Source organism: Sipha flava, unplaced genomic scaffold (assembly GCF_003268045.1).
Source record: "Sipha flava isolate LNK unplaced genomic scaffold, YSA_version1 262_pilon_pilon, whole genome shotgun sequence".
Lineage (NCBI taxonomy): Eukaryota > Metazoa > Arthropoda > Insecta > Hemiptera > Aphididae > Sipha > Sipha flava.
The window spans coordinates 469,903-485,832 of NW_020272924.1; the positions used below are offsets into that span (position 1 = coordinate 469,903).

At 30.3% G+C, this 15,930-nt stretch overlaps 1 protein-coding gene across 4 annotated transcripts; it reads left to right on the plus strand.

Annotated features, from left to right (window-relative positions):
* The first annotated feature begins 8,409 nt into the window (after nucleotides 1-8,409).
* LOC112685024 (RNA polymerase-associated protein CTR9 homolog) lies at nucleotides 8,410-15,440 on the plus strand. 4 transcript variants are annotated; one of them, XM_025556774.1, is made up of 14 exons: nucleotides 8,410-8,792; nucleotides 11,428-11,504; nucleotides 11,575-11,808; nucleotides 11,875-12,450; nucleotides 12,514-12,633; nucleotides 12,705-12,836; nucleotides 12,902-13,077; nucleotides 13,138-13,349; nucleotides 13,423-13,583; nucleotides 13,648-13,825; nucleotides 14,513-14,658; nucleotides 14,721-14,837; nucleotides 14,912-15,057; nucleotides 15,130-15,440. In XM_025556774.1, exons 2-14 carry the CDS (start codon nucleotides 11,487-11,489, stop codon nucleotides 15,281-15,283), a joined length of 2,370 nt encoding a protein of 789 aa, XP_025412559.1. In that variant the 5' UTR covers nucleotides 8,410-8,792; nucleotides 11,428-11,486; the 3' UTR covers nucleotides 15,284-15,440. The 4 variants fall into 4 exon arrangements, with proteins under 4 accessions (XP_025412559.1, XP_025412562.1, XP_025412561.1 ...); XM_025556777.1 differs by having other exon boundaries at nucleotides 11,428-11,498; XM_025556776.1 differs by having other exon boundaries at nucleotides 11,469-11,504.
* The last annotated feature ends 490 nt before the right edge of the window (nucleotides 15,441-15,930 follow it).

The window sequence follows — 15,930 nt, forward strand, 5'->3', positions numbered from 1 at the left end:
TTCGCCTTTCACGTGTTACACGTCAGTGTCAAATTCAGAGATGAATGTCAATTGGTTGAGTTGCGTAGGAGGCATCTTTACTCGGCATTGAGTGAAAGCATATATGAGTGGCTTATGGTTGGCAAAAATAGTACATGGTTGTGTTTCGACTGAAATACTTCGCCGATTCATAGATGTCGAGTAATTCACGATAATTAAACGGTCTGCGCACCTTGTTTTACCGACATTTTTTTCGAGAAAAATGCTATAAGCTTCCAGTTGTCACCGATGATTTGCTGCAGACATGCACCGATAGATTGACTAGACGTGTCAGTAAACAGTCTGAGACGTGCGTCCGGATGAGGATGGGCTAAGAGTGTAGTTGTCGCAAGACTGTCTTTGCAAACAGTGAACGCTTCTTCCAACTCTGGAATCCACTGTATAAATTGGGATTCTTTTGCTTTCGGGCCTTTGAGAATGTCGTGAAGTGGTGCTTGCAGGTCGGTGGTCTTGGGAAAGAACTGACGATAAAAGTTGACCATTCCCAAAAATCGACGTAATCCCTGTATAGACTTTGGCAATGAATACTGCCGTAGGACGCTAACGCATTCCGGTGGCAGGCGAGTGCCATCAGAAGACACTAGGTACCTGAGAAACTTCACCTCAGTAGTACACAAAACTGATTATTGCGAATTAACGATGACACCGTAGTCAGTAAGTCTTCTGAATAAAAGGTGAAATTGTTGTGTGTGGTCCTCTTCCAATTTTGAGAATACCAAAATGTCATCAATATATGCCTAACAGAAGTCCAACCCCTTGGTAACTTTATCTATGAAACTTTGAAAGTTTGTCCAGCATTTCGACATCCGAATGTCATATAAGGGAATTCGTAAAGTCCGAATGGAGTAGTAATGGCTGTTTTACATATTCCATCCGAGTTAACAGGTATTTAATGGTAAGCTTTTACCAGATCAATTGTGGAAAATTTCATGCAGTTAGCCAGATTGTGCGAGAAATCGTGGATGTGTCTCACTAGATACGAATCTGGTATAGTGCGGGCGTTCAGCGCATAGTAATCCCCACAAGGACGTCAGTTGTTTTCTCCTTTCGGTGTTAAATGTAATGGTGAAGACCGCGGGCTATTTGAAGGTCTAGCGGTACCCACCTTGATCATTTACGTGAACTCCTGCTTGGCCATTTTTAGCCTACCTGGAGCTAAACGACGCAGGCGGCAGGCTATTGGCTGTCCTGGTGACGTCAAAATATGGTGCATAGTTTGATGTTTTATTACTCTGGACAATCCGGCGTGTTTTTGTGAGTGTTCACGTTGACGACAATAAAGCTCCATGGGAAACTGCGTCGTAGTCCTACGTCCAAGTCGGGGTGAAGTGTCCCGTAAGCTTTTATGGTACAATTGTTGGCCGCGCTGAGGTTGTAATTGGTGGCTTGTCGGCGATCACGTAGTAACCGTCGAGGGTAACTAGAGAGGTCGGATCCCGAGTCGACTAGAAACTGGCGTTTTATTATTTTATCTGTAACAAACAGGCGGATACTAGAAATTGGGCGATCTGTTGCCGCCACTACTGATTGCCGTTGGAGTTTACCTGGTACTTACAGGGAGCCTTACACTTGGCAGCCTTTTCTCCATAAGTACTATGATATATATAAGAGCAGATTCAATGTCAGATAATATTGACTTTTTCATAGTTTTTTTCTTCTTAGATGATAATTCTGCATAAGATATGAATTTGAAAATTTCATTTTTTTATTTGATTAAGTCACGAACTGTCTGTTGACCCACGCTAAACTCATTTGCAAGTTTTTATACAATTTTCACTATGCCACTGGATGCGTCCCCAGGTTTCGGATAGGGGAAATTCCTACAGATATGTAGGACAGTCCCGAAATAAGCCATACCTTTGGGTTGGACGAATAAGCGGTCGCTGACAAGTTCATCACCGGAGCAGCGATCGACCCCCGGTGCCCCGAAAGATCAGGACCACGGGCGCAGAAAGGACAGGCGTTATGAGGCCAACGGTGCCAGTGGAGGCTAAGTCAGAAAACTAAAATATAATGAACTCTAATAAAATTACAGACGTTATCGTACCAGGGGATTCGGACCACCAGGTACCGGCGGCCTGGTGTGGGAGCACATTCCCGGGTGTCATCATCGCCTGCAATAAGTTACCCAACAAACACGGAAGAAATGAGGCAGGCTTCCGATGCCAGCAACAGTGCTGGTAAAGCAACCATTGGCAGTGTCGAGAAGCAGGGCACTACTCTCGGACGGAAATCCAAGTCGGAGACTATGACTGAATCTACTGGAGAAAACGAAAAGGACTTGAACGCTCGATCGGATTCAGACTCCCTTCAAAGCTCATTTATCTACCTTCACAAGTGCATAGATACCCAGGATAGTGGCTACAAGCTTCTTCTCCAGAAGGCTGTGAAGCTAAAAAAGTGGTCGGTAAAGGTAAGAAGTCCGGAGGTCAAAACCGCCATTGTAGAGGTACTTGATGTGATCGAAGGACTCAAGGGCAGCCGCGAAGACGTGATTGGAGCGTTCAGCACGACGTATCATTGCGTTCTGAAGGGTTGAAACTAGCCCATTTAAAGAACATCGAGATCGGCTGGGCAAGGTGCCGGATTAAGGAGCTGATGCCCAAGCAAGGTTGTGTCAAATGCTCCGCATCGATCATGCAACAGGAGAATGTAGGGGCGAAGAAAAGAGAAGGTGTTTCAGGAGCAAGAAGGTAGGGAAGGGACCCTCATGAAATTGAATGCTTTGTTGGTTTTTGATATCAGTTCTTGAATATGTTGGACTAGTTCATTCTTAGAGCTTAAGATTGATTTTATAGCACTCAAAGAGTCGCTTATGATGGTGAAAGAATTCGAGTTAGAGGAAGAAGCGATTCTTAATGCTTCAAAGATGGCATAAGTTTCCGCTGTGTATATTCCGGTGTCGGAGGGAAGTGAGAATTTGTGATTCTCATTTCCTATGACTACCGCAAAGCCTGTTCCATTGGTGTTTTTGGATGCGTCAGTATATATAAGTGTATTACTGGAGTATTGTTGAGACAGTATTTCAAAGAAGATAAAGCGAATGATAGAGCAGTTGGTGGAGTGTTTATAGTGTTTGGTGAGTTGTGTGTTGATATGGGGAGACCACAGCCAAGGGGGGGGGGATGAAAAATGAATTTTGCTGAATGTTTGTGTTTGGCCAAGCTTTACATTGATCGTTTTGAAGTGTTCAAAAATTGTGTTTCTGTTGTTGTGTGAGTTAGAGGGGAAGGGATTGTGAAGTATACTATTGGATATTTGATTTGGTGTGCTTTTAATTCTTGATATGTATTTGAGAATATGATTATGACGCCTTAGTTCAAGAGGGAGTTCACCGGCATTTTATTGTGTAAATATTTCAAAATTCAGCATACTAATCATGATTTTTCTTCATATATTTGCGCGGAAAAAGATTGCAATAGGTCCTTTCGTTTAATAAATTTTTACAAGAAACATTTGACTACTCACACGTTAACCAAACATAAATTGATTGAGAATATTCAACATTTAAAACATTCAACTTGTTACTATTAGTAATTCTGTAGATAATATAAGTACAATTTCAGAGACAATTCCATCCAGATCTCCCATGCCAGAATCTAGTCCTAATAATTGTTTTTGTGAAAATACTATAGAAAAATGTGTGGCTTCATTATACGCAAACCCTCAAATTCCTCGTAATGTAGTTCAAACTGTAGTTGAAGATATGTTAAATATATTTGATAATGTACATAAAACTTTAAAAACTAAAACTGACAAATTACTTGTAGATGGTCACATTTCTAAAGAATCTTTTGATCATTACATTAATATTTTAGATGAATTTGGACATCCTTTTTCTAATCTTGGTACAGAATACAAACGAATTAAATATTTCACCGAACTTGGCTCATACATTGCACCACGTTAATATGTCATAGGAGAAAGTATGAATGATGTTAAAAAAAAATAATTCTTATTATTTAGTATCTGTCATTTGTACAGAACAAATGATTCCTCTAAGATACGTTTTAAAGAATTTTTTTTTAAATTGAAAATGTATTAACTGATACATTAGAATATATGAATACATGTAAACTTAACGATATAATATTTATAAATTTTGTACAAGGTAGTGTGTGGAAAAAATAAAATTAAAAATCATGAATCTCAAATCGTGTTTCCCTTATTTTTATTTTTTGATGATTTTAAAATTGAGAACCCTTTAGGCAGCCATTTTGGCATACATTAACTTGGAGCTGTATATATATATATATATATATATATATCAATTATATATGTATCAATTCCTTTCATACCTCCTCATCAACAGTCCTCTTTAAGTACAATTTTTTTGGCATTGCTGTTTTTTTGGCATTATTACTGTTTCATACATCAGATAGACAAAAGTTTAGAAATAATATTATTTTTCAACCAATTATTGATGAGTTAAATTTTTAAAAAATGTTGACATTTACATGTATAGGCCGGTAAAAATATTCGCTGCCCCCGACTTGAAACTCTGCGCACGCTTATGCTCAAACTGTTTGAGACACAAAAGAGAATGTGTTTAATTTATTTTTTATATAATATTTAAGTTACCTATTGACTTCTTTAGGTTATCATATGTACAAAGATGTTTTTGAAAACCCTATTTGTGTTCCAAGTAAAACGTATTGTAGATTAAATGCTCAAAAACATTTAAACACATCTTAGGTACTGTTTCATGTCACCCGAAACTCAAAGTGACTTGGAACATTTATTTTTATTTATTTTTTAACCAAGTTATAGTTAAAATTCATTTTTTTTTTATGCAAATGTAGTAATTTATATTGCGCGCCTATACTAGATTTGTTTCAGTTTTAAAAAATTAATATTGAAGATGTAAGAGCCTGGGAAAGTTCAAAATCGTGTTCATTTCACCCTTGTTGACGGTATTTAATATTTATATAGGATAATAATTAAACTTAGAGACTTCTAGTATTTGCATACTTTTTTTAATTATTGTTAAATATAGCAGAGTGCGAAATAAATTCATTTCTCAATGCCATGATATCAGATCTAAAATTTGAATGCGCATATTTTTGCATATTGATAGATTTTGCATGAGAGTGCTTATTTTAATATTATTATGCTTATTTTGCATATTTTGACAAATTTTTCCAAGTTTATTATTTAAAATTAAAAACTATAGATACATATAACTATATATACATCGATCAAAAAAATAATATACTAAGAGGACTTCCAGTAATATGCTACCTCTCATATCTCTTTATAATTTTTGTGTAAGTATAAATAATACTATAATCCCGTATTGACCGTATAACCCGCTGGATATTGACCGAATGTCGATAAAGATAATAGTCGATATAGAATAATAAATTATTTCTTTAGTGTTCAGTTCAGTCGATTATTATTTGTCGTTGTTTTTGCGTCTTGCAACCACACCAGTGGCGTATACAAGGGGGATGTTTGGTGGATATGACACCCCCCTTGAGCCGTATCATATATTACATTATTATAGGAACATAGGTAAATCGTAAATATAATATGAAATATAAAATAATGCACAATACTAATTACATTCAGAGTGATTTTTTTATCGTGAACCAGTTAATATCTAGGGAAGTATTAGGAATTTAAAAATATTTTTTTTTTTAACTTTCTAGGTTTTACTATTCTACACTGTGTTACAATTTTGATAATTTTAACTTCCTCCCTTATTTGATAAAACACATACAGGTTAACATTATCGCGATTGTTGCAGTAATGCGGTATTGTGAATACGCTTTCGACGACGGGGACTATGTGATAATCACGCGTCCGTGGCGACCACATAATAGGTTGCGTAACGTAAAGTGGTATAATGCGTCCGTTACCGCCACAAGCACATAGATAATAAAGCATGACTTTTCATTTATAACTGAGATATGGTTGTATAACTCATCACGGTCTTCAGTTTCGAGTCTGGACTGTGCAGATATATGTAAATCATGACGTCAAATTTTATTTATTTGTTTATTTTAAACTTTAACAGTGTATATTTGAATATTCGACCATTCGAATATCAGTATTCGATGCTAAAATATAATATGTGACGAAAATTATTCGTTTAAGTTTTCGTGCAGCACAAAACGTTTAATAATAATAGGTATTATAGAATTAAATACTGATATTCGAACAGTCAAATATTTGAATTATTAACGGTGAAGCTATTCAAATTCGAATATTCGAATATACATTACATCTCTATTATAGACATTATGTATACATATTAATTAATTAAAATAAAAGTTTTAGTTTGTACATATTATATATAATATTTAATATTTATAATTAACACCCTCCTTCAGAAAATTCTAGCTAGGCCCTGAACCACACAACGTCGAATCATACATAAAACGTCGTACGCGATAATTTGTAACATCGTGTTATGCCGAAATTACAACAGTTTACTAGTAGCCGACTACAAAGTTTTGTTTCGGAATTTAAAAATATATTTAAATCCGATGAACACGTTTTATTTTGTGTACTATTTGGTCATTTTTTTTTTTTTTTTTTTTTTCAATGCATATAAATGGATATTATAATGCATATTTTAATGATTTTAGAAGTATATTTGCATGCATATTTGTGTATTTTTTAGAACTATAAGTCCCTAAGCTTAATAATGATCATAAGGTAAGATTGATAACAATTTGCTTCATCATTGAAAATGATAATACAAGTTTCAACAATGTTTAAGTGTGAAATATCCATTGAACTATATGATAACTGGAATGCTTACTAGCCATATGAACAATATAAATAAAACCGAGCGACCGTGATAAACAAAGATAACAAATATATTAGGTAATGTTTTCTCTCTCTTTGTATATTATTCTATTCAATAATTGAATGTAAATCAAAAATCTTAATTTTTTTTAATTAATTTAATCGGTTTTAATTTAATATTGTATTTTATAATTTGTTTAATACCTAATCAATTTATATATACGAACCTTAGGTTTCATATAATAAAATGGTTAACTATTGTAGTGCCTATATTGCACAAATTCAAGCGATATTAATAAAGGATTAATTTTCCATAAGTTCGTACTTAAATTATTTTAGAATATAATACCTATTTATTATTTGCTATTAAGTTTTTTCATTTTACTTAAAACTTCAATTCTTAGTTTTTTTAATTAAAATACCTGATTATATATTAATACTAATACATTATTATATATTATACAAAGTAAATTATTTTAAAATTACCATTTTGTATTAATTTAAATATTAAAATAAATGTACGTGTGCACCTATGCAGACTGCTTTTATATTGAATAATAATCCAATGTCTACCAACAGCAAACATAATTTTATCCTGTTAAATCTAAAAACCTTTATAAAAAATATATATTTATAGTGATGTTTAATATATTTAATATGAGGGAAACATCTATTCTCTCCAATATAAATGCCACTAACGAATGTCTGTAATTATTAATAATTTTTAGTTTTTTGGTTCAGAAAATTATTTCTATCACTGACACTACATACATTCATTAGTACTTGATATGTGGTAGTTTAAGCCTTCAAGCTTAAAAATAATTATTTGATAACCAGTTTTGTTTTCAAACACATATTGCAACAGATTCACGGTTTTAAATACCTTAAAAATTTTGTTAAATCATTTTTAATTGAAAGCAAAACGATTTTTAAATATATTTTCCTATATAGCAGTACATGTTAAACAAAGAAGGAAACACCTGATTGATATGCTATCTTTTTTTAACACAATCGCTCGGGCAACACTGTCTAGTGAGCGTTCCAGTTATCATATAGTTCAATGGAAATATCATGGAAATAAATATAAACTTTTCTAAAGGGCGCCAATAATTGTACACTTTACCCTATCATTCGAAATAATCTTTCGGGTATATTATCGAATTATTATTTTGATAATCGAAATATCACTCGAAATAATCTCTCTGTTATAAAATAGAATTATTATTTTGATAATCGAGATATCTCAATTACGCTCATCACTAGTTGTCCCCTCGGACTATAGTCACTATAGTGAAGGGCGATTTGAATCGATATTTTTCATGCGATGAATCGATTTTTGGAATCAATCTCTATGGTCCTATCTTTTAAAAGATCGAATCGAACCATTAATTCGATCTCTTATGTGAATAGAATCGTTGATCCGATATTTTATGCGCATTGATTCATTGTTATTTATTGATTCGATTATGAAATACAAATTAAAAAATATTACACATAATACTCGTATATTTTCATCAAATTTTCACCTAGAGCGCAGGCAAAACTGAAAATAATGCCATCAACTGATTAAAGAAAACCGCATATAAAGTGAACCGATCTTTTCATTACGATTTAAATCAATTAACACATCGATTTTTTTCCATGAATCGCCCATCGTTATCACCAACCACGTGCAGACGACGCGTTCCCCAGTCAATTTTCATTCTCCTGCCCTCGCCCCACTATACGACGACAGGGCTAACGCAAACGAGCCTCGTGCAGTGCGTGCGCCATACCAACATGTGTGTCGTCCTATTTGCGCCATTGTCGCCGAGTATTCCTCTTCGCCGGTCGCACGGGCCCACGTCATTCACGACAATAACAGAATAGTGTCGCAGACGTCCGTTTAACCATCGACCCGCCTTGGTCCGTTTGCGGCAGCGCAGTGATACCGAGTGCTGTTGGAAGACTTTCGCCCGAACACGGTTAGCGACTGCACTGGAAAGCGGTTCTGAACGGTGAGCACGTCGATTGACGTTAACATTACTATTACTTTTTTTATCATTACTGCGTTACTGCAACGTGGTTCGCAGCAGTCGTACTAGTATTAGAAACACGATCGAACCGTTGCGTTATTATTTTTTTCACTAAGCGTTACAAAAACAAAAACTTATAATCAAGTTTCAGACATTTTAATTCGTTACATTATAAAACATTCAACAATGTGTATTCAGAATTGTGAGTTATATTTGTATATGAATTGATGACCCAATGTGAATTAAATTGAAATTATCAATATTTGTAATGCTATGGTACAATGTAATCTGTTCGACGTATGCACGATATGGTGACATACTTTTATTTAAATTTATCAATGAAAATAATATGAAATTGCTGTTATAGTAGTGACCATTCTTGTGGCAGCCCCCATTTCCTTCTTGTGATGCATAGGTGAACGGGGTGCAATAACGATAGGTACTGTAAGCTAAAGGCAAGTGGTTGTCAAAAGAACAATGACAAGTTTTACCAATTTACATTAGTTTTTACTTGTATAGCATGATTAACGAGTTTCACATAATCATATAATACTCAATCTTCTTATATTTTTAATTTTTCTGCAACTCTAAAAGGTATTGATTCATAAAAGGTTGGGAAACGTAATCAAAAATTACAATTTAAAGAATTTCTTGCATCCTAAATTCATTGATAAAATGTTTTAAAGTAGTTTACAGTTTAGAATAAAATTACTTTTTACATTTTAGAATTTAAATTATTTTAATTTAATTTATTTAACTTATGTAATAATATCTTGATATAATTGCATATATTCACTATAAATAAATTAAGCTTGTGCACCATCCAATGTGCGTATACTGTTACAGAAAATATTTTTCTTAATCTAGTTTACACACCTAATGTTGTATCTGACATGACATTGGCTACATCATATGACTAAGCTACTATAGGTAAATCAAATAATTGTGCATTCTTTATAGTTAGTAAAATATTATTCAAAATATGCTCAGCCCTTTTACCATTTAAAAAATTATTAAAGCAAAGAAAACATTCTTGTACATTCAAACTGTTGACATATCTAACTCAAATAGATAATTGTTCTTACTTGTAACACGTATTAGTAATACTTTATATTACATAAAAAATAAAATAATTTTTAGTTGAAAAATATATTATTTAAATTATAGAATTTGATATTGGTGAAATAAACAATTATTAAAAAGTAGTTTTTAACCCAAAAACAACATGAAATATAGATTAAAAACAATAAAATTATAACTTGGCTTTATGGCGTATTATTGTATACATTCCAGATTCTTTTACTTTTGTTTAAATATAATCAGTAATGCAGTTAGTATTTAATTTATACAGTTTTGTTAGAGTAGTTAATTTTAGTGTTATAAAATGTCTTAAACTCAGAATCTTGGTCTGAAAAGACTTTACAAATCTCTTTGAATTTTGCTATTAAAAACAAGCTAATTAATAAAATACAATACTAGAAAAACAAATTAGTATTAAAATAAAAAGTAAGGAATAATTTGAACCCTTTTAATTTCATGTTGTTTTTTTTACTTATTTAATAACTATAAAATTACAATAAATAACAACAAACCTTAATTAGAGTTTGCAGATTTTTCATCATACCCACAAAAAACAAGTCCTTAATGGGAGAAAAATGATATAATACTAATTATTTTCTTCATATAGTTCCGATTATTAAAAATGTCTTGCTTATAAGCAGTAGATATTTGAGTTGCTGTACACCCAGTAATTGTTGAAGCTTTATTTTCTTAATAATGCTTTATGCTAGTAAGATGAACAACTGATTTGTTTTGTTTTTCTTACTTAATAGTCAATCTGACAATAGATATTTTTATTAATTTTTATAAATCAATACAATACCTGTCATAAATTGTTTATATGAGAGAGCTTTTTCTAAGCTAAATATTTTAAAGTCTAAACTTTGGGCTAGTTTAAATCAAGGAACGTCTTGGCTGCTTACATTTTATGAGTCTCGAACAAGAAGTATGTATGAAACTTTAGTTCCAGAGAATCGCTAATTAATCTTATGACTGTTTTTGTATGATTCATATTTTTATTTGTTATTTTAAAAATTCCTGGGCATGCCATTGATAATTACAAATACTTTTTGTAATTTTAATAATATCATATTTGAGTATATTTGTGTTTCTTACCTTCATATATTTATTTTGTATGAGTATAAACCAGAAATTTTAAGAAGTATGTTTATAAAAATTATTAATTTTAATATAATTTTTTTTTAAACTTTTCGTAGTTTTTAACAAATCATTTTATTAATAGTAACTTTATTTATGGTACAATTGTTTCTTTGAAAAATATTTTATATATTAATAACATTTTATAATTTCAAGAAAGGCCCATTAATTTTATTCATACACGTACCATACCATATAATTGTAGTCGCGACACTGGGTTAGTGTTTTATTTTTATTAGGGTAACCTTAATTTTTTTTAGTCTTATTAATTTTATGAAATTTTTTGTTATAGTTTTGGAGTTTTAATAAATTTTTATTTATCCACACATATACATGCTACTAATATTAAGTATCTATAAATTAACCATGTTTTTTGATACATTTTATTTCATTAATTTAGATCATTAATATTTAGAATTGACATCACAAATATTTTTGCAGAACAATTGACACCTCAGGATGGAATGCTACGTACGGGTTTGTCTGAATATTTGAATACTAATATTTGTGTTAAATTATGTTTTAGTTTAATAATATTTTGTTACAGAAACACTTAAGAGGAAATGATTATTCCATGATTGAGATAGACGATATGTACTGTAGCAATGGCGATTTAAAACTCACAAACAGAGAAGAGAATTTAATTAGGGGTACAGATATGTTGGCTGCACATCTTATGGAAAAAGCTATTCGGGAAAAAAGCAAATGTGAACGTCAAAAACTTTTTGAGGATATTGAATTTCTGTATTTGAATGCAAATAAAATTGTTATGAATCACATGGTAAATCAATAATGATAATATTTAAATGTTTTAAAAATATATCATTTTAATTTAAAATATTTACAGAATCATTTATTAGGCAGGGCCTTCGTTTGCTTATTAGATAATGAAACGATGAGTGCAGCTGATTTAAAATTATCTAAAATGTTATCGGATGGTTTAGATTGTATACCGTTTACATTTGGAAAATCAATTGATGAAATTGATGTAAGCCGATGTAAAAATAATCTTATCAAACAATGGAAGTTATTGCGTGAAAACAAAGAAAAATCTGAATATATTCGAACAGATATGTCGTATAATTTCTTGCAATTAGGAGAGATTGAAAAAGCAAGATTGGGATTTGAATTAGCTTTAAAGTTAAACTCAAATTGTGTGCTTGCATTAGTAGGTCTTTCGATCACACTGTTAATTAAATCCAGTAAATCCCCACATACTATTAATCTATTTGTAAAATTTTCAAATCAATTGACCATTAAAACCATAAAAATAGAAACTTTATTCAAAATAGCTTTTGATTATTTCAAGCAAGGGAGAAGTAATAAAGCCATACGATATTACAACATTATATTGCAAAGATCAAGGAATTTATTCCGAATAACTAAATGTCTTGATTTTTTGGGTCAAGCTTATGAATTAAAGGTATTATTTGTTATTTTTAAAAACCCTTCACAAAACAAAATTTTAATTTATGACATATTTTAGGGTGACTATAATCGGTCGTTTGAATATTATTATCGAGCAGTTATTATGAATCCTAATGACATTGGATATTCATATTATGGTCTCGCAAAAATGTATATCATTATTTGTTCCTTTCAGAAGGTAATATCATTAAGAAACATATTTTAATTTTAAATAGGTACAGATATGATCAAAATATTTGTGAATTTTAGGCTGAAAAGTGCTTGGAAACATATTTACGTGTGAACCCAAAATGCAATAAATCTAAGGTAAAGCTTAGTTTATTGTATGTGCATTCAAATGTTGAAGATAAAATATACAAAGCTCAGACTTATCTAAAAGAAGTAATTCTTTTAATTTTTTTCTCTAATGTATATACTTTTTAACTAATTTGTTTTCTATATCTTAGGTAGTAAATGAAGTTCCAAACTGTCTGGACGCCTGGGTTGGCTTAGGTTTGATAGCCATAATCAATAAAAAAGAGTTAAATAATATTTATCATAATGTTGTGGTTTTGACACATGGTTACCAATTAACACGCTTCTCAGTTGACTTGATTATTGATATGGCTCTTATATATTTTAAGTAAGATAAATGTAGAAAAAAAATCATTGTATAAATTATAAATATTTATTTTAATTAAAGGTTTGGAGAATATGACTACAGTTGCTCAGTACTTGAATTAGCCGTCAAATTCTTAAAACAATTATCTGGAGTTACTCCTTGTTTATATTATATACATTTGACAAATGTAGCTTGTGGTCGGTTGGTCAATGTTTATTTAGAACTTAAAGAATTTCAAAAGGCAGATAAATTGTTGAAAGAAATGATGCAGAAAAATCCTAAAGATGTTGAACGTATCTATTTAAAATATTTTATCACCTTTTAAAATTCTCTGAACTTGTATAAATGTTATGCTTTATTTTATAGCAATCATAGTATTGGCAAAATTGTTTCAAGTCCGTCACCAAGATAATGAGGCTCGCGAGTATGCTAAAAAAGCATTGCAATTTAATCCAAGATGTCCTGAGGCCCTGAAAATACTTAGAAAATTGAATTTAGAAGATGAAATGGACTTATCTGAGTTTAATGTATGTTTAAAACGTTTTATATATTATTCCAACAACAATATTATTTTTAACTATATGTTTTAAGGAATCTTCATTAAAAAACCTTAAAGATATATTTATTAATTTGAAAGACATGGCAATAGGATCTACAAAAAATATAACTGTATTTAACAAAGATACAGAATTTGATAATTTGGCATTAGAATTTTTTGGAAAATTATTGAATTCTGATCCGGTACGGATCTGGGGCCCTGATATGTTGGGTAAGTAAATATACCTAAAATTCATCTAAAATACTTTCTTCTATTAAAATTAATTAACTCTATGTAAAACGACTTATTTTTCTCAATGAATTCCTTCCTTTATTTTTTCATATACAGTTGCAATTTTATTTTTTCTTATTTAGTCACAACTGAACTTAACTCTGTAGGACTAACTTACCCCCTAGGATGAATTTTTAATTCGAAACCCGTCATACTTCACAAATATAATAATAATTACTTCAGACTAAGCTTTTATTTATTTGTTTATTTACTTAATTATATACATGAAATATTTGATTACATATTAAAAATAATATCTTATGCCATAAGAAATACATTATAGTACGTGATAATTTTTGAATCGTAGACTTGAAATTCTATAATTTTTATTTTTAAATTGTAGATATAATATTAAATAAAAATTAGGGGTTGACTAATATTAATTAACTTGTTTTAAAGTATATTCTAGTGTTAAAAAAAATTCAAAACTATTTCTAAGTTCAATTTGCAGTATTTCTCCTAAAAAATTTAAAAATTAAATAATTTCCCTTCTCAAAATCTTGATGGTAATATTATATTAGATTTTTGGTGGTATTTTGTTTTACTACTTGAAGTTTTACAGTATTTCACTTCACTAAGAATTTGTGATTTATATTCTTATATTCTAATACTGTCTTTATTTTTTAGGTCAACATCTAGCAAACGGTGACATTTTAAGTAAATTGAAAAATACATTTTCTATCGCCGAAAAATCTAATATACTATGCAGTACTTGGATATATTATGCGAAAGATTGCGAAAAAAAAAAACTCTACAATCGGAGTATTAAAATAGTATGTTAATTTTCATAATAATTTAATATACTGTGTTAAATATTTATATAATATGATTTTAGATGAAAGTATGTTTGAAATTATTTTTCTTACATGATACTTTTAAAATTTACCCATTAATCGGATATCAATATATCTTAGCATACAATTTTCAAGATGCCTATAAAATGTTTTTAAAAGTAAGCAAGATAATTAATTGGTGATTATATCTATTAAGAAATATGATTTAATTATATATGAAATTGTATTTTAGGCTTTTATGGCTATTCCTGGTGATTTTAGTATAATTAATTGTATGGCTTTTACAATACAACAAATAGGCAACTTGATTTTAGAAAAAAAAAAATGCACTATGAGAGATGTCCATAAAGCTATGGAAAATATTAAATTAGCAGAGAAGTATGAACAAGTATCTGTTTTTTTTTTTTTAATGCATACATTATTAAAAGGACAAATTTCTTTTGTATTCAGATATTTTACTTTTCTTGTAAGACAAAATGATGTTATGATTCATGGTGTTGCCAACGAAGGACTAGTACTTTGTCAATTAAAGATTAATTTACTACCCATTTATAAACGCCGAGTACGTCTAATGGAAATTAAATTGATGGAATCTAATTCTTAAAGAAGATTGAAAAATTGAGAAACCATTCAAATTCAACAATTTAATATTAAGTTGAAATATTGCAGCTCTTTGAGGACTACACAAAACTCATTTTGTCGAGACACCAAAATGAAAAAAAAAAATTAAAGTCTTCATAATTTGTTCTATTCTAATTATATATAATTGAATGTACTATTTTAAATAATAATAATGTATATAATATAGAAAATAGATATTAATGTATTTATTTATTTATTTACATATATTTTTGTAAATAAAATATTTTAAGAGTATGACAATTTACAATCGGTAGAATAATTAAACAGTTAAAAAAAAAACAGTTAAACAGTTTAGTAAATTTAAAAAAATGTTTAGATAAATATAAAGACATATCTTAATTTAATAATTCAATATCTATTGCGCTTGTGTTTAATTCTGCGTGACAGACTGTTTGAGAAATAATGATAGATGTAAGAACAGGACATAGCCCAGGGCATATTTTTAGGAATAAAAAAAATAATGATATATACTTATACACATTTAGAAAACTGTAGAGATATTTTAAATTTAAAAAAACAGAAAAATAATTAAATAAGTGCAATGTCTAAAAGATGATTTAGATAACGTTCTTAAAATTTATTAGAAATTATTTTAACTCTGGAACTAAA